This window comes from Malurus melanocephalus, unplaced genomic scaffold (genome assembly GCF_030028575.1).
Source record: "Malurus melanocephalus ecotype Western Australia unplaced genomic scaffold, MMel_1.1 scaffold_3, whole genome shotgun sequence".
NCBI lineage: Eukaryota > Metazoa > Chordata > Aves > Passeriformes > Maluridae > Malurus > Malurus melanocephalus.
Window position 1 is genome coordinate 7,248,886 of NW_026623235.1, and position 18,977 is coordinate 7,267,862.

An 18,977-nucleotide genomic window follows, 5' to 3' on the forward strand; every position below is an offset into this window, starting at 1 on the left:
GATAGGGATGGCGCTGCGGTCCCGGGAGGGAAGGAGCTCCGTGCCGGAGCCGTGCCCCGTGTGAGCGGCGGCGGGGAGCCGAGCKGAGCCCAGCCGAGCCGGGCTGCGGGAGCCCCTCCTGGGGAGCGGGGAGGGTGGTCCGGGAGCCGCCAACCGAGCGCTCGGTAGGTCAGGTCGAGCCGCCCGATTGTCCCGCTGCATTCAGAACGGGGTGAAGGAGGGTCGTGGGGCTTTTTTTATTATATCATTATTATAATTTTTTTTTTTTAATTTCTAAACGCGGCTGCGCGTTTTCTTGCCGGCATGGCGTGGGGAGCCGGGAGGGAGCGCTGCGCGCCGGGGGTCCGGTAGCTCCGCAAAAGCCGGGGGGAGCCGACCCCCACGGCTCACCCGGGTGCCCCCCTCTCCCCCTCCCCTCCTGCAGGCACCAGCCGCCGCGATGCCGCTCAGCGCCGGCTTCTCCAGCAAGAACTACGACTACGATTACGACTCTGTGCAGCCCTACTTCTACTTCGAGGAGGAGGAGGAGAACTTCTACCTGGCGGCGCAGCAGAGGGGCAGCGAGCTGCAGCCCCCCGCCCCGTCCGAGGACATCTGGAAGAAGTTTGAGTTGCTGCCCACGCCGCCCCTCTCCCCCAGCCGCCGCTCCAGCCTGGCCGCCGCCTCCTGCTTCCCCTCCACCGCTGACCAGCTGGAGATCGTGACCGAGCTCCTCGGAGGGGACATGGTCAACCAGAGCTTCATCTGCGACCCGGATGACGAGACCGTCAAGTCCATCATCATCCAGGACTGCATGTGGAGCGGCTTCTCCGCCGCCGCCAAGCTGGAGAAGGTGGTCTCGGAGAAGCTGGCGTCCTACCAGGCAGCCCGCCGAGAGGGGGGCCCCGCCGCCCGCCCCGGACCGCCGCCCGCCGCGCCGCCGGCACCGCCACCRGGACTGGCCGCGTCCCCCGCCGCCTCCGCCAGCCTCTACCTGCACGACCTGGGCGCCGCCGCCGCCGACTGCATCGACCCCTCGGTGGTGTTTCCGTACCCGCTGAGCGAGCGGGCCCCGCGGGCCGCTCCGCCCGGCGCCAGCCCCGCGTCCCTGCTGGGCGACGACACGCCGCCCACGACCAGCAGCGACTCGGGTGAGTGGGACCCACGCGTGCTCCGCTCCGGGAGGGCGTGGGAACCCGCGGGATCCCGGGGCGCAGCTGGAAGGCAGCACCCCCGCCTTTCCCCTCACCCCGCTTTTGCCCCCCTCCTCGCATGAGAATTTTTTTTTTTTTTTTTTAATGCCACGTTTGCGAGGCACGGAGAGTCCCAGCCTGTTTATTTCCTGGAAAACCAGTCCAGTTTTTCCTCCGGGGGGGAAGGAAGAGAAAAGGGGGGAAAAAATTTTAAAAGAAGTGTAGGAGGGCTAAACTTTTATAATGGGGTCCCGATAAGGCTGACTCCCGGTGTCACCCGTGGGCCGGGAAGGAGTTAACTCCCGCCCGAGAGCCGCGGGGGGAATGTGCAGTCAGGGAGGTGCTAGTGAAAGTGACTGCAGGGGAGTGAATGGGGCTGGGAAAGTTTTAGAAATGCTTCCTTAGGTATGTGACAGCGGGTTCCGCTCCCTCGTAAATCTGGTTTGAAAATGAGTTTCTCCCCAAAGCTCTACAGCCTTCCCTTTTTCCTTTTTTCCTTTTTTTTTTCTTTTTTTTTTTAACTCCCTCCTATTTTCCACAAATTAACAGATCAAGAGAGAGATTCAGAAAATGTCTCTGAATACCCRTGTGTGTTAAGTAAGCTTTCTTTTAAGGCGTGGCCAAAGCCTTCTAAATCCATAATTAAGGGCAGCTTGAGTCTGGGAGCTTTATTGCGCCGTACTGCTGACAACCGAGGTTAAACTTTCCTACTATCTTTCATGCACTCGACATTACGCAAGATCATTACAACTTTTTGAAATCAGGGAGCCAGGGTTTGTACTGCAGTCCAAGTGTCCTATTGCACTGGAAGCATTGCTTCCTTGAAGGAAAGGCTCTTGGGGAAAGTAGTGTCCAGCATCATGCAATGGATTTAAGAAGGGTTTGTCATTGGGTTCCTCATTGTGCAACTCAGAGTAGCCTTCCCTTATACATACAGTAGTCTTGAGTGTATCTACGTACAAGTTATGATTTATTTTTTAATTTTTTTTTTTTATGGCAGAAGAAGAACAAGAGGAAGATGAGGAAATCGATGTTGTTACATTAGCTGAAGCGAATGAATATGAATCCAGCACAGAGTCCAGCACAGACACGTCAGAAGAGCACAGTAAGCCCCACCACAGCCCGCTGGTTCTCAAACGGTGTCATGTCAACATCCATCAGCACAATTATGCCGCTCCTCCCTCCACCAAGGTTGAATATCCAGCTGCAAAAAGGCTACGGTTGGACAGTGGCAGAGTTCTCAAACAGATCAGCAACAACCGAAAATGCTCCAGTCCACGCACTTCAGATTCAGAAGAGAATGACAAGAGGCGAACGCACAATGTCTTGGAGCGCCAGAGGAGAAATGAGCTGAAGTTGAGTTTCTTCGCCTTGCGTGACGAGATACCCGAGGTGGCCAACAATGAAAAAGCTCCCAAAGTTGTCATCCTGAAAAAAGCAACAGAGTACGTCCTTTCCATCCAGTCAGATGAACACAGACTGATTGCAGAGAAAGAGCAGTTGAGGCGGAGGAGAGAACAGTTGAAACACAAACTCGAGCAGCTAAGGAACTGTTGTGCATAGGAACTCTTGAGCATCACTTAGAATAATGCAAAYTAGACTGAAACTATGATAAAATATTAATGATTCTAATATCTCTCATGAACTACGCAGTCCATCAAGTATGGAACTACTGCAACTGCATGCTGTGCGATTTAACTTGAGACTACACAACCTTGGCTGAATCTCYCAAGGGTTTGGCCAGAACCTCAAAACTGCCTCATAATTGATACTTTGGACATAAGGGATGATGGGACATTCTTCATGCTTGGGGATGAACTGTTCAATTTTTTTTCTTTTAAAATTTTGTATTTAAGGCATTTTTTCATACGAGAATCCAAAAGAAAAAACTTGTCCCCAGTTTGCTGTATATATTTACACATCATATTGCCATGTAAATACCTTTAATAAAGCCTTTATAGAAAAAATGTGCAACATTAATACGCAACAGTTGTGGCAACTGGATTTATACTTGTCTTGAACTTCTGTGCCATAACATTTCACAATTTTGTTTTTTATTTAAATACTTTTTTTCCTTTTAAAAATGGTTTTTATTTTGTTTTTAGATAAATAAATATTTGCCCAAAATATAATTAGCTAAATCCTGTGTAAAGACTTCACTTTGTCTCCCACTGTTGTCATTAGATGTCTATTTCCATGACATTCCTTCTTCTGTCATCATTGCAATGACCTGACTAAAGTCAAAGGGGCGTTGGGTGAGGGAAAATGGTGATTTGCAGCTCAGTAGGGAGTTGTTTCTTGCTCCCACCCTGTCTCTTAATTCAGGTGGATAAAATTGTTGGTCTAATGTGCSTTGTCAGTTCAACTTGCCTTGCCACCCTGTCCTCCATGAAGGTGATGGTAGCARTATCTGTGTTGGTCATGGTCCTCTACCTGCTGAAAGTAAAGCTGGAGTAGTGTATTTTCTCACCAGTCACCCCAGTATATAGGATCTGCATTCCTTCCACATGCATATAATTACATTTTCAGGGCATGACCTTCATTCTGCGCTAGGGACATAGCCACATACTTTGAGGGCTGCTTTGTAGTAGGCTCACCTTAATTGCTTCCTGTTTGATTTTAACAGAAGTTAAAGAGGATAAGAAAATAAACTGAGATGGTGAGTGCTGAAGTGGTTAAAACAACAGAGCGGTTTCCCTTTTTAAGTGCTGAAATCAGCAGAGCCAATCTTGGTCAAACACCTTAACGCTTTATTAATGTGAATGATTACTTGGGATTGCAAGGGATACAAAGTTCAAGGACACAGAATAGGGAGCAAAGGARAAGGAGAGCTATTTCTCACTTGAGGAATATGCTCAGACAGATTCCTAACATTTGCCAGACATATTAAATAATATTTACATTCAGGACTTGTCTCATGGTCAGCTTCAGATGGGCCGTAAGGTATTAGCTTGACACAGCTCCTAAGATTAGATTTGATCTTTTCTCCCCTTTTCACCCATTTAGCCCCACTTTGGTCATGACTTAAGCAACGAATCAATGGGCCCTTTGATGTGGAGGAAGAATGTGTTTTGCAAACACTTGAGCCTTGCACTTTTTTGATTTTCATAATTCCCGTTAAATACATATTTGTTTGGCTTCTAACCACTGGAGGAGCGGTGGTGCCGGACAGCACCAGCGCCAGAAACTGAACTGGGACCAAGGGTTCAGGTTTTCTATGGCTTTTGAGTTCAGAGTGGGAAGGAGAATGATTGGGTGTGGGTATATGTGGGATAGGGGCAGGTGGCACTTTATGGACAGGGTGGATGCCAAAGGTCTCTGCTCTGCAAAGCTGTGGGTAACCATCCCAACAATCTTCCATGTGGGAGTTCGGAAAGAAGGTAAGTGTATAAATCTATTTGGTGCAGGGTTTTAGGTGTTTGAAGGTTTCTTGGGGAAAAAAATCCATTCTATTAGAAAAATGGGACAAAGCAAGACTTTTCNTTTTTTTTTTTTTTTTTTTTTTGTGTCATCCCCTGTAACTGGGTTTATTGAAGTGGTCTGCAGTTGCTTTTTTCTGGCGTGTGATTCAGATATTCACTTATGAGGAAAAAGAATTATGTGAAATGAAACTGTTAATTGTATCTGAACTGTAAATCAGGACAACTTGCAACTATGAATAACATAAAAGTTCTACCTTTTACTAGACAGGATATCTAAGTTTAAAAATACATTGATTTCATTTGCCTTTTGGTGTGCTCCCTATTTTAGATATTGCTTCAGAATGGAAACAAGATGTTGTTCAAGAATTTATAACTGCAACCCCATCCTCCAAAATGAACCAGGAGGTGCAGATCCATCCACAAAAACTGAAAAATATCATCCGTCACCTCTGAGTCTCAGTTTCATGTGTTAGCAAACCCCCCTTTCRTCTTCCCGTTAAATGAGGCCAGACCACAATGATTAATGAACCTCTTCTTACTTGTCGGCTTTTTAAATCATTTGGAGAATGGTTTYGGGTTTTTTCTTCTATCTGCAGAAGGTCCTTAGTCTTTTGATGAATAGGATGCTTGCAGTTATTTAATTTCTTACTYTCATCTTTTAATTAAGCATCAGTTCTTGTTGCCACTTTCCTACTGGAAAACATCAAGTCATGATCCCAAACTGCCACTCTAAAAAAGTATGATTTTATGGAATGGCACTTCATATTTATGACATTTCTTGCCTTGTTGTAGGATTGCAAGGTACCGAAACAATGCAATTTAAAAAAAAAAAAAAAAAAAACCTAAACAATGCAATTTTAAAAAAAAAAAAACAGCCTGTAGGTACAGGGTTAAGAAACCTCTTCTGGTCATTAAATTGCTGCTGGAATAAAGAGGAATGTGGCTTCTTCTTTCCAACTCCTCACAAGAGATTAGGATGTKCGGAAGACACAACTCACAGGAGTTTCTGGGTTGGATTCAGTTAGTAGTGCATTGTATATGGATAGGAAAGTGTTGGGTTTTGCTGCTGTTTTGGAGCAATGGAGGAGATAGAAGCATCTGAGCCTTGAAATGAAATGCAGTATTTACAGTGCTTGCCAAACAGCTCTGCCGAAGCTCTACTTGGAATACAATGAACATTTTTAATTCCACCTCTCTGCTCRTTTACTTTCACAGGACACTTCAAGCTACTTCTCTTCCTGAAGAACTTTAGGCAAAATGTGGCATCAAAGGAAACTAGAAACAAACCATCATGGTGAAAATAGAATTTCCTTTATCATATTCTTTCATTGAGTTAATTTAATTAAATACCATTTTAAAGGATTCCAACTTAATTTTTTTTGTTGCGTTTAAGTTCTYTCTTTCCAACCAAGTTATCATTTAAACGGCTTCAATGTTTCAATACAGAATATTCTAGGGGAGAACTGGGATGTATAAAAGAACACGTGCCTGCTTAATTCAGCTCCCATCGGAGTCTGTCGAAATTCCATGTTTCTTCCAGGGAAACAGATTTGTGCCAGTGGAGGATGCTCTTGAAAATTTTATCAGTACCTATAAAGAAATCACTTTACTTCTCCCTACATAAGCGCTCTTACTCATGTAGCACTTTGCAACCCTTGCAGGCAGTTGAGAGATGACAAACATTTCATCAGAGTTGCATGAAAAGGAGAATTTCAGGGAAGTGGCATAGAATAACTGTGGATTGGAAATAAGCCAGGCCACTGCAGTTGAAATCTGAATTTATTCAAAACAGAAGGTGGAGGTGGTTGTTTCATCTACAGAGATGAACCATCTTCTAATATGTTGGGGTTTTTTTTTTTTATTTTATTGATTTGTGTTAGAGTCATCTGCCAAGGAATTAACAGAAAAATTAAAGTGATCCTAACACAAGCAAACAGCCTGGGGAGAGACTCAGGATTTACTTCCCAGTTTACAGATTTGCTATTCCTTTGTTTTAAAAAGACATTTATGGGAACTTCTGAGAAAAAAGGCTCTGCTGACTGAGAACTAAGCCCTGTTTTTCCCTTGTCATTTTCACACAGATGAGGCCTAAACTTGCCTAGAAAAACAGTGAAATCAAGAAATGAGATAGATAAGCTGCAGAAACCAGATTTCATTTCCAGTACGAAACATTTGATGTTCAGCAGGTTTTACCTACCTTCGTGTCATTTACTCATCTCAGGCATAGCTGTAATGTCAGCAGGGACAGGCAGTAAAAAAAATGTTATGCAAGATTCAGAGTAGCAGCTAGAAGGTCAAAGGGGATTTTTTTCCTAATTTAACCAATCATCTTATACATAAACCTTGAGTGAAGGTACAAGAATTTGGAGCATCTTTCTCACAACCGTGGACTCAGATATGTAATTCCCTTCATAGAACCGTAGAACTGTTTTGACTTTAAGATCATTGAGCCCAACAACTAACCCAGCACTGCCAAATCCACTACTAATCCATATCCCCAAGTGCCACACCCACACATCTTTCAAATCCCTCCAGGGATGGTAACTCAGCTGTCTGTCAACCAACACCCCCAGGTCCAATTCCACCTGGCAGAAAATACTGGCCCCAATACTGGGCCCTGCAGAACACCACTTGCAACTGGATTTAACTCCACTCACCACCATTCTTATCCAGCCAGAATTTTACCCAGTGAAGAGTGCAAATATCCAAGCCATAAACACTCAGTTTCTCCTGGAAAATGCTGTGGAAGGMAGTGTCAAAGGCTTTGCTAATGTCTAGGCAGACTTCAGAGCCTTTCCTGCATCCTCTAAGTGGGTCACCTTGTCATAGAAGGAGATCAGGTTGGTCAAGCAGGACCAGCCTTTCATAAACCCTTGCTGGCAGGTCCTGATCCCCTGGTTGTCCTGTAGCTGTCACRTGATGTCACTCAAGATGATCTGCTCCACACTCTTCTCTGGCACTGGGGTCAGACTGAGGGCGTGTAGTTCCCCAGATCCTCCTTCCAGCCCTTCCTGCAGATGTGCATCATGAAAGAGTTGCATTTATCATGCTCCCAGGGGGAGCAGGTTTGGGTGAGACACAGGCCAGGCAGTGGCAATATCAACCTCTTCATTTGTGCCTATAATTACAGGTCTTTTTTTGCATCTCTAGAGAGTTCAAGCAGCTTGTCTCTGTCCAGACTCCACCTTCCTAGCAAATGAAATAAACTATTTTTTTTTTCTCATAATGATGAATATGACCTTTGGTGCTGAATAGTAATGCATAAGAAAAAGCTTTATTGGCCATTTGCCAAAAACTATTTAATATTTGTAGTTACTGAGCAAACCTTGTTTCAAGTTGCATGGGACCCCAAGCTTCAAGGCACTTTTGCATGGTTGTGCTTGAACCACGAGACACAAGGGAGAAATCATTGGCTGAGAGCAGACCTGCACAACTCAGGCTGACTGAAGTACCTTGTTCCCACAAGCACTGTTTCCAGTTTCCAGCTTGACACAGGAATGGTGGAGCTCTTCTTTTTTTCTGAACAAGTTTAGGAGAAAGCAGCTAATTCCTGACATGTGTTATGGTGATTACAGTTCGTTGCTAAATTCACCCCTCGTGCATGTCTCTCTACAGACCTTGCTATGTCTTCTGTTCTGTTGAAGACAATTCCATTCAAGGCAAAATCTGTCTTGCCACCATGTGTAATTTCTATCGCAAACTTCTGTGTCCCAATTACATGGAATTATGTTTTCCATATAGGATCAAAAAGGAAAAAAATGTACAAATAAAGGATTAGGTGCAATAAATGAAGAGTTTTGAAAATATAAACTGCAAAAATTAAGCAATCTGACTAARTCACAATGAGTACCAAGCGGAGAAATTAACACCACTTGACCACTTGGAACTAATTAGTTCCATCAGCTTCCTTTATGCTAATTTATCCATAAAGAAAGAGGAAAAAAAWATACAGGAATTGCTCTTTATATATAGCTACTACGAGGGCAAACACCCAACAATTGTGCAGGCTAAAGTTATATTGTGCGTGAACAAATACCCAGCCCCGCTCCCACAGCCGCGTCCCTTTGGATCCCCCGGGACATCCCCCGCTCGCYGGGGCTGCAGTTGCACAGCAGCGCTCCCGTTTCCCAGCACATTTTTCTTCCAGGCGCCACACGTGGACAAGGGGCTGCTCACAGGGGTGCAGCTGCCAGAGCCAGAGCTTCTTTCCACTCCTTTTTCCCCCATTAATCTGCTCCGTGACGACAGCAGAACCAAACAAAGCCTCTCGGTGCAGGTAGTTCCTGTGATCCAGTGCCCAGCTGAGTGTCTGACAAAGCCTTTTTTGGCTTGGGACCAAGGCCGTGCTGTGCTGTGGATGAATTAAGGGAAGAGGGATCAACTTTGCAACTGTAGACACAGCAAATGTGAGCTAAAGGTTTGTGTGCCTCCCTACGGCACAGAAACATCCCCCCTCTCCCTCCCCTGAATAAAAGTGGAGTCTGCAGTACCAGGTGGGGTCCTACCCCAGCACTGTGCAGACCCCACGTTACTCAGGTTTCAAATTTATTCACTCATACTTTATGTAGTTCATTTTGGTTTTTCCAGTGTGATAAACTGGCAGTGCTGTTTCCTACAACTATTTATGTTCTCCTTTGACTGCACAACAATCACTCCTTAAGTAATTTGGATTTATTCATGTGTCCCAGGATGGAAAACCTGCTCTGTAACTGCTACTACCARGACAAGGCTTTCCAACAGGGCTTTCCATTAGAGAAACTGATGTTTAAGAATCTAAAACCAAGTAAAAAYGTAGAAAATATGGTGAGGATGTTGGATCACACAGCAAAGAGTTTTCCAACCCCAGTTTCTATCAAGGTTGTCCACTATTCTACACCTCACTAATTTACTTCTAGGCTATATATTGAAACCATTAATAGAGCTATGAACTATATTAATCTCTATTAAATGATATAACAGAATATATAACAAGCATTATGCTATAAACCATGTTCCATGAACATAAAAAATTCCGGGAACTCAAATGTGATCCATTAGTTTCTAATGAGTTTGAACAAAGATGCTACTGGACTGGGATGGCTTTTCAACAGTAAACAGCACCACTACAGAGCAGCTGCAACAGACCTTTTAAATACTGGAGTGTTTAAAGTGTGTGGTGGACAAGAGAGGAGAAGGGAGTTTTGTTTTGGTGTATTTTTTTTTTTTTTACTTTTATCAACTAAGTATTTTTCATARAGATTTTACAAAAATAATTCCATCAGCCTCTAATAGTTCACCATGTATTGGCTGCAGACATTCAGAKTCACAATGGATTCAGAGAAGAAAAGCTGTATTATTTTGATAAATTGTGCTGTTCTATAATATTAATTTGATCTGCAAAATTCCTCTCATCTGGGCTAAAGCAGATTTTTCTTTGGGCACACATAAAATCTTATTATGTGTTCTCATTATCGTTCATCATTATGGTAAAGAGTAAGATAACACTGTATTGTGCCTAGACTTGAACACTTTAAGGGAATGTAAAAGGCTGTATGAATATCTTATGAAGTGATTGCAAAATAAAATTGACATCAAAGTGAATACACTATTCCCTCCCTGTAAAATTGGAGTCCTACTGAAAGACACATTCCTTCTTTTGCATTTGTGAAAGGAAAAAACATAAGCCTCTTGCCCTTATGGAACAAAACAGCATTTTTCCCATGGCAAAAGTATGCATCCTCGTATGTACTTTTATTCGTAATTTAATTTTTGGTGCTKGATTAAAATGAATCTGCCCCTTCCCTATTCATTTCAGCATGCTGCCCTAAAACTGCGACCTGAGTGTGACACCCAAAACAGAGAACACACACTTCAAAAGCATTAAGGGGGCTTGAGGGGCCAAAATAATCACGAGATATTAATGACCTGCTTAGCAGCTGGAACAAAATRTCTGGGCAGGGGCATGGCTGCCATAGAGGTCTGTGCAGATGCACTCTGTGACCTGGTCGTGGAGATTCCCCCATCCCCCCATCCCCCAACTCCATTTTAAACTGCTTTTTCTTGAATTTGGTAGCCAAATTCCCATGCATGTCACACATTTGTATTTTGAAATGCTGCTTTCCCAGAGATTTTAAGATTGCTGATGTTTTCATGAGGTTCCTCTGTAAGTGTCCCTGCTGGTGGCCCCYGGGGACCTTGCTTGCAGGAACAGTAAATCCCACCAGAAAGTGCCCTGGCAAGACACAGCACATCCCACAACACCAAATACTGACCTGCTGTGAGCACTCTTTGCCTGTTCAAATCTGTTTTAAATACTTTGAATGATAAACTTCATCCTGCCCACATTATGAGAAATTTGGTGTCCTACCACAGCTGCCCAAATATCCTCATTGAATACCCCCATAGCTTGCAGGACATTGATATGAATTGTATTCAACCTCCTGGATGCTCCAGCCATGCATGGTCCCAATTTTGTGACTGTGAGACCACTGCAATTTATTAATTCCCTAATTTAGTTGGCTCTGTGTAAATCAGCTTTCAGCTGATACATTCCTTTGTCTTGATATGCTTTGGGAGCAACATCTTGGCCTCCTTGGGAAGCACCACACAAACCATGAAACACTTATTGACTCCAGCAGGGACACGATGATTACAACCTTAGTTTTGCAATCTTTCTTTAATCTTCTTTTAATTAATTTAATTCTGATATCATTATCTAGATTGCCCCATTCATTCAGCATCACAGCATCTGTATCTTCATTCTCACTGGCAGCCTTTGGTAACTTTGCAAATGGGGCAGCTCTATCTCCCATTCCTACCTTTTGATCTTTACTAACAACCTTCCTTTAATGTCTGCTGAGCTCAGCCTTTTATCAGGCAGAGCACTCCACCCTCCCTGGCAGAGGGGGCACTGCTCTGATCAACGCAGGCATGCGGAGCTGAATTTCTACTGTCTGCCTCTCCAGGTGATCCTGCTGGCCCATCTTGGCTCTCCAGCCAGTTTTAAAACCAGTTCAACCAAATTAAATTTAAAACTGAAGGGCAGACAGGATTTCATAAAGTTTTACACCCCATTCAAGTTTAATGAGTTTCAGGACCCGTGCCATCTCTGCTTGGGGATTTCTTCTGGTAACTTCCTTGGGTGGACAATACTGGTATGGGTRGGCAAACACAATAACCTGGGGCTTGCAGCAGGCACTATAGGTTAAAATGTGTATAATCCATACAGTTTTGTTGTTCTATTTACTTAGGTTTATGAAAAGAGCTCAGCTGTTGAGTTTTTCTTTTTGCTTAGTGGCAAAAAAATGCCATGCCATTTGTACAGTTAAATGGAAAARTCYRAACTATTCCATGTTTCWATGGCTCAACAGACAAACCATCCCCTCTCCTGCTTGGCCTTGGTGTGGCTGTGGCTCAGCTGGTGTGAAGCAGGGACMCAGCAAAGAGGACAGGCACTGYAGCCAGGTCAGAGCAARARAAACYCYRGGGCTCAGGATGCAGACAGGCACAACTTGCACCAAGACTGCAACTGGCCCCCAATCCATCCCATATCACTGGGATAAAAATCCTTATTCTGGTACAATCTCTTTCTAAGTTGAAATAATTTATATCAGCACACCTATGCCCATACTACATGGCTGAAACGCATTATTTGAAATGTGTATATCCTGATCCAACCCTCTGCTCAAACAGGGTCATCTGGTGCAGACAGCCCGGGACCAYGACCTTTTATCTCTGATCACAACTTCTGAATAYCTTCAAGGATGGAGACTCCACACARCCTCCCTGAGCAATCTGTGCCAGTGGTCAATGATCAACATCCTGGCCATGACAGCTTTTTTTCCACAGTGTGACTTGATGTTACACAAGATTTAACACAGAGAATTTCAATTTTCAGAGATGCTGAGCAGATCCCATGACTGAGACTACTCACTGCTTTTAAAGATCAGGCAAAAAAAGTGCTGTGGTTTTCCTCTTCTGAAGCAGTAACAATTTATGGATGAAAAGACAGCAGACAAAGGATAAATCTGGGGTACAAACAGATACAARTGCACTGCCTGCCCTCTGCCATTTTTTCTGCGTAACTTTAAACTCAGATGCACTCTGGCTCTCAGGCAAGGCACACTTTCAGAAGCTCTCAGATGTCAGTGGTTGCAAAGCTCAGCTGAAAACTGAGCACAAATGGAAAATCCTGTCCTTTGGTCTCTCCTGGAATGTCAAGTATTTCTTTTGACTTATTTAAAACTTACCTGCTCTGCCCTCATTTTCTCATTTCCACCCTTTTGTACCAATCAGCATCATTTTGCTGAAAGACAAACTATCCAAACAAATCAGTGTTCCTTCCCTTCCAGGAGCTAACAGAAAAAAGAAAAAAATCCCTGAATCCTGAGGGCAGTGATAGTTTTCTGGGGTGATACTCTATTCACATGATGCTTTCCACACAACCTGTGCTTTCCCTACGCATCATTGCCAAGGTGAAGCTGCCCAGCRTAACAGCAAAATAAGCTGCTCTGCCTGGTGGTGGAAAGGTCTTTTCCCARCACATATTACATTTTGCTTAGATGGGTGGTTAAAGACGGTGTGTTGATTTTAATGAAGATTGATAGTCAACATGAATATGCTGCCTGCCTTGCTTCTCTGCTGGATGCTCAGCAGAGAGCCTGGCGAACCTTAAACAATGGGATCGCCTGTTGATTTAGGGATTAAAAGCTGTCTGTGGAAGACCATGCTGAGAAAATGTGCTGAGAGCTTCTGCTGAAGGGGCTAATTCATAGTCTAGTCAAGTAGCTTTATAACCATGTCTATCATGAAAATTTGTTATCAGCATATTGTTTGAATCACAGATCAATGCACACTGATTTTGGCAAATCTAATTAGATTTGATGGGGAAGAACGTGGTTGCATTTTTTAAGGCTCTGTAGTTCCCATCTTTCTATGCATAATTTCATTTTGAATTTGTTTAACAGCAATTAAAAGTTGTGAATCGTGATACTGTGGAGATGTCAGCCATGGTTATCCCAGTCACTTAACCAATCCCATCTGTCACCCAGCACTGAGAACAAGAGACTAGGAGTCAGAACTCCAGTGCCTCCTAGTTACACCAGTCAGAAGTCAATGTGCGCTCTCTGTATGGCCACAGGCAAGGTATTTTACATACCTGCACCTCAGTTTACATATCTGTGAACTTGGATATAGCATATATGTGCATCTTAAGGGCATTATAAGACCTCATTGTTCACTACTCTTTCTAAACTGCTTCTATTTCTTCTGCTTCCATGGCACAACACAACATTATCATAATTTGAGATATGGCAGGGGCATAGCCTGGTGCTTGTCTACTTTTGTGAGTACTGTGGCTGCTCTGCAGTTGCTTAAATCTCTTCTTGATGCAGCAAAGGTATCGGCTATGCAGGTGTCCATCATGAGATCAGGGCTTAAATGGTACATTCTCCAGCACTAAACTGGCCAGTAGCTTATGACAGATGCCCTCACCAGATACTTCAGCCTCCCTTGAGTCTTTTTGGCAGCGCTGGTGGAGTTTCTTTAGAAGCTGTTAACCAGTTTGCCTATGTTGATATCCAGGGTCTCGTAGCATAGGAGCAGCAGCACCATGGCTGTGAAATGGACTTTAAATCCCAGARCAGTGTCCTGTTCTGCTGCACATCTTTATCTTTGACATGGGAGCTGGGAAGAAAGGGGCCAGCACTGGCCAAAGGCTCTGGGTGCAGCCACTCTGCAGGCAGCAGAGAGATGCAAAGGAGGGTGTGGGACCAGATCTTTCACTTCTTAGGGTGGTGCTGGGTCATTATATAAAACGTGCACTGGTGCCATTGTCAYCAGCCATGCTAATGACAGCACAAGTGTCCCAGCTGCCTCTGAGGAACACCCCACACCTGCAGCCACAAAGCAGCCTGTCCAAGCCCCCACAGGACCCAGCCCCAATGCCTGCCCCACGGCTGTGCCATGGAGGCAGCGTGGGGCACATCCATAAACAAACACTTCGGAAATAGTTTTGAGAGGAGACACAGCACAGGTTTCACACTCCATCCCCCATGTCCCTCCTGTTGCTGGAGGAACACTGTGCATTGCCCAAAGCTCAGGTTGTGGCTTGGCTGTGTCAACAGGCCTGTCGTGACAGTCCATGGGCTGCCAGTGTCACTCTGCCTTGAAAATTGTTCACATGAGTGTTGTATATTTGTTATAGATGAMGAGATTAGTGTAAAGGCTAAAAAAGGAAAGTAAACAGAAAGGGAAGGACCCTGGGGATACCGCAGTGGTGTCTGCCAGCTTGGCTGGTCCAACCTGTTTATAATGTCTAATACAGGTGCCAAAGAATAACCAACAAGTTAAACAGTTTCCTCTTTGAGATTTAGCAACAGGATCTTTGTGTGAGGAAAGCAGAGATCCTGCTGTTTTCCCAAGAGCTGAGTGCTTCAGAAACAGGGAAGCAGACACCAGGCTCTCTCCTGGTGGCATTTTRCTAGCTCTGTGCAGCCACTGCTGCTATTGAGACACGCAGCTCTCCTGTGGGCACATGGCTCTCCTGTGACCAGACCGACCCTTATCTCTCACCCAAGGTATCTTCACATCCATGGTTTTCTCTCCATGCTGACAGCACCACTTTTTACTKCCTCTCCCAGGCATGCAACTTCTCTTGTGATCTTTCACCCTTCAGACAAAACACACTCCTTCTCCCCAAGGATGTAGTCAGCCCCTTTCTCAAGGGCTTCCTGGGAAATCTGGCTGAGACCTGAATGGTGCTGCTTCCCCCTCCCTTGAATTCTCTTTTTCACAGCATTTGTTTTTTTCACTAACGTTAAACCTCCAGCTCACAGTGTTGATAGCCCTCTCCCAAACTCAAATAATGCTCATCTCCGGATCGACTTTCTAACTTTAGTTATGCAGAATTTATTTTCACTTTATTCCAGTGCTTTTTCCTTTCTTAAATCACATTCAATCTACTAATTTTAAATGCTCTTCATAATTTCTTATTGGGATTTTGTACCWCTCTGCTTAACTAGATCAGTCTTGCTACACATGCAAAAAGGTGTCTCTTTGAAAAATCTTTTTTTCTTTTTTTAAGTATTTTTAATGCCGCAAACTTGTGGCCATGAGTCACATGGTAGCTGGGCCATCAGTGACATGTCTGTTATTTCTGTGCTTCATACCAACCCCAAATATCCTCTTTTTTTGCTCTGCAGTCACATCTAACTACCCAGAATCTGTTCTTCATCTCACAYTGAACACTGAAAGCACACCGAAGGCAGAGGAACGCTTTCCAGCAGGTTAATGAAGTTTCCAGTCCTCATTTTTGTTGTTATTGCCTCCTGCTCCTGGCTCTTACAGCTGTGTCCCCACCAAAATCACAGGTTAGTCACCATCGCCTAGAGGTGGATCACTGTTCAGGAACAGGAATGCATTTTCTTTAAATTAATGTGAGTACTTAAATTAAAAGATGGGGAAAATAGATTTTGATAATTATGATAAGCACCATTATATTTTTTTCCATTGTTTTATCACAGAATGAACTTGATATTTGTAAATACAGCAGGGAGGTATGTATAAGAGCGAGGACAAGAGCTGGTTGTGTCAAATTGTAACACCTGCTGCAGAACAAATGGGTGYAACTGGCTGTAAATACATTCAGGACGACAATTAGGTGATTTCTAATCTTCAGAGAAGAAGAGCTTCAAGATAATATCCAAGAAGGTGATGTGAGGACAAGACACTTATGTTCAACTGAATATCTTWATGGGCAGGCTGATGTGAAATGTTGGTTTCTTTTATGAGAGGAGCAGAGGCAATGATCTAACCCTTCCTCCTGAGTGTCTGAGATGACTGAGGGTTTTTTGGAACAAGCTTAATCCCTGGATGAGGGAAGGTATAATTACTGCTATGATTACACACGCAGCTGCTTTTTTTCTGCCATGTCTCTCCATGACCCATGTTTGGGGGGAATGTGCGTTCGTTTGTTCCAGTCTCTGCTGCACCTACCTGCCCTGGCTGATGACACTTCACTTGCCAGCTGCCTGTGGTGACTGGCTGCAAGCTGTCACCTCTGCGCTCTAGTAACCTCAAAGAACACATCACAGCTCCCCTTGGCTCCACTGGCACGGATTAAGAAGCACTCATGTGATCCCTGCTGCCAGCAAAGCTTGAGGGGTCATGGGCAGGGAAGCAAGAGCAGAGTGCTGCAGGGTAAAATGCTTCAGCTGCCRCAGCCTGTTTGCAGCCTGACCCCTGCTCTTTGCCTCAGATCTTCTTTCGGTCTCCAAAGAGTGTGCTGCGTCAGTTGGCCTTGACTTTGCTCTGTTTGATTTGCGAAGGTGAACTTAGAGCAATGCAATTGCCTTGTGTAAGTGTGCTAAGCTGTTGTAAGGATGTGAGTGTGCTAAGCTTGTTGTAACTCAAGTGTTTATTGATATGGGACTATTCAGATTATAATATGAGACSGTTTATGAGTACAAACACTAGATAGGCTGTAGGACTGAGCGATAAGAGCACCAGGCACATTCTGTGTGCCTGTGGAAAGAGGGTATTTTGGGGTTYCCTGCAATGACAGCCCCTGGGTGTGATGGAAACAGCCGGTCTCTCCATGGCTGCTGAGGCTCCAACTGTGCCGTCACCTGAAGATGTGCCTGGTGGTCAGTTGCCCCCCTCTGCCAGCCTCCCTGCAAAGGTATAATGTCATCTGTAAATTTATATGGGGTGTGGGGTCTGACTTCCAAACCCCAGGACTGCCTTGCAGTGGAGGGGATCAGCGTCTCCTTGGGCTGTAGGTTGCAGAGGTTGGCAGCCACATCTGGATAACCTCATGTGATCATGATCTGATTTCTCTCTAAGTAAACAGGCAGGCAAATATTTTCACTCCTGTTCATGGTATTTTCCTGGCTTTGTCATACCGGGAATTGAACATGAAAATATCTTTCCCTCGTCATGGCACACAGATCTGTGTTCACAGCCATGCTGCTGGTGCTGGTAATACGTGGGCAAGTCTGTGGCGTCAGGAAAACCTCTATTAATTTGAGCTGATGTTTTAACAGCAGATTCTCTATGTGTTTTGCCAAGGAAGGAAGGGAGTCCTAGGGAGAAAGGAATGAAAACTCAATTTTCAGAGCTATTTGATACATATTTCTCTTCTGCTCTGGCAGGCAGGAGCTGTGAAAGAGCCATCAGGGCCCCATTTAAGGGCAATATCCATGTGAAAGCAGAGTAATAGTTTTCTGTCACTGCTTCTCCCAAACTGCTTCCCGGAGTGGGAATGGGCTTGGAGAAAAAAGTGTGTCATACTGCTCCAGAAAAAATTRTGTCAGTGTGCTCCAGAATAAAATGTGTCAGGGTGCTCCAGCACTTGCCCCTTTTCAGCTGATAAAATGAACCTTTGGTCTCATGAGTAACCTTAGATTTTGATCTTTCTGCTGAGTTCACTGACCTCGGGAAGCCATTTATWTAGGACTTGGTCTCCAGCCAGTTGTATGAGCATGGCCCAAAGTGCTCTCCTCCACCTCTCTTYTGCTGCAGCAGTTTGATGAAAGGGACGGCACAAAAACCTTCAATCTGCCTGCTCAAGAGGGCTCACACCTCTCTTACCACGAGCATGCAAAACCTCTTTTTTCAATCCAATGTTGTATCTTGTTAAACTGCAGGACAACAGAGTTGCATCTTGGATTTATATAATAATWTTGTGCCTTTTGCACAAGCACTTGCTTCTCCCGTAGTGACTGAGTAGTTGTTGGAGATCAGCTCTTTCTGGAAATAGTTAAAGCATTGCTGGGGATTTGGGAATTTGGGAATGTATTTACTGATTAAATGGAGCAGCATGTGTTACCCACATGACGATGTCRCTATGCTGGGTAGAGGCAGGCCCTGTGCAGAGGCAGATTAGCCTGGTGTGGCAGTGGCAGCTCCCAGGCTCGGCACCACAACCTGTGCAGATGCCAGCATCCTCTCAGGTTGTACACACCACAGAAGTGACACTGCAGCTCCCAGCTCGCTGCAAAGGTGCCRGCACAGAAGGATTCTAGGTTCCCTYCTGGRGAGAGCAAYGGCAGGATGGAGAAAAATCTCACATGSCATTGAGGCTTCCATTTCACTTTCCAGCCTGGAATCAAGGGGATACATTTAACTTTTTTCTTAGTTTGTTAAAAAAACAAAGTAAAAGAAATGGAAATAAAGCTTGTGCTGTCCATATACTGGAGATTTGTTCTTTCCCTTTTTCAACAGACTGCAGCCTGTTCTGTAATCTCAATGTTCTTTCTTAAAGTTCTTGGAGGGCTACAAAGCTACTTTCTATATTTATATGTGGGAGGCTTGTATCCTTCTCTCCTGTCATAATTTGGAGACAGTCATGATATGTCAGCATTTGGGAGAATGGTTTCTAAAAACAGAAAAAAATAATTTCTAT

General features: G+C 44.4%; 1 protein-coding gene across 1 annotated transcript; it reads left to right on the plus strand.

The window, feature by feature from the left end:
• The first annotated feature begins 307 nt into the window (after positions 1–307).
• MYC (MYC proto-oncogene, bHLH transcription factor) lies at positions 308–3,330 on the plus strand. Its single transcript, XM_057368574.1, has 2 exons — positions 308–1,130; positions 2,173–3,330. The coding sequence occupies exons 1-2, from the start codon at positions 440–442 to the stop codon at positions 2,733–2,735; spliced, it is 1,254 nt and encodes a 417-aa protein (XP_057224557.1). The 5' UTR covers positions 308–439; the 3' UTR covers positions 2,736–3,330.
• Positions 3,331–18,977: the final 15,647 nt, after the last annotated feature.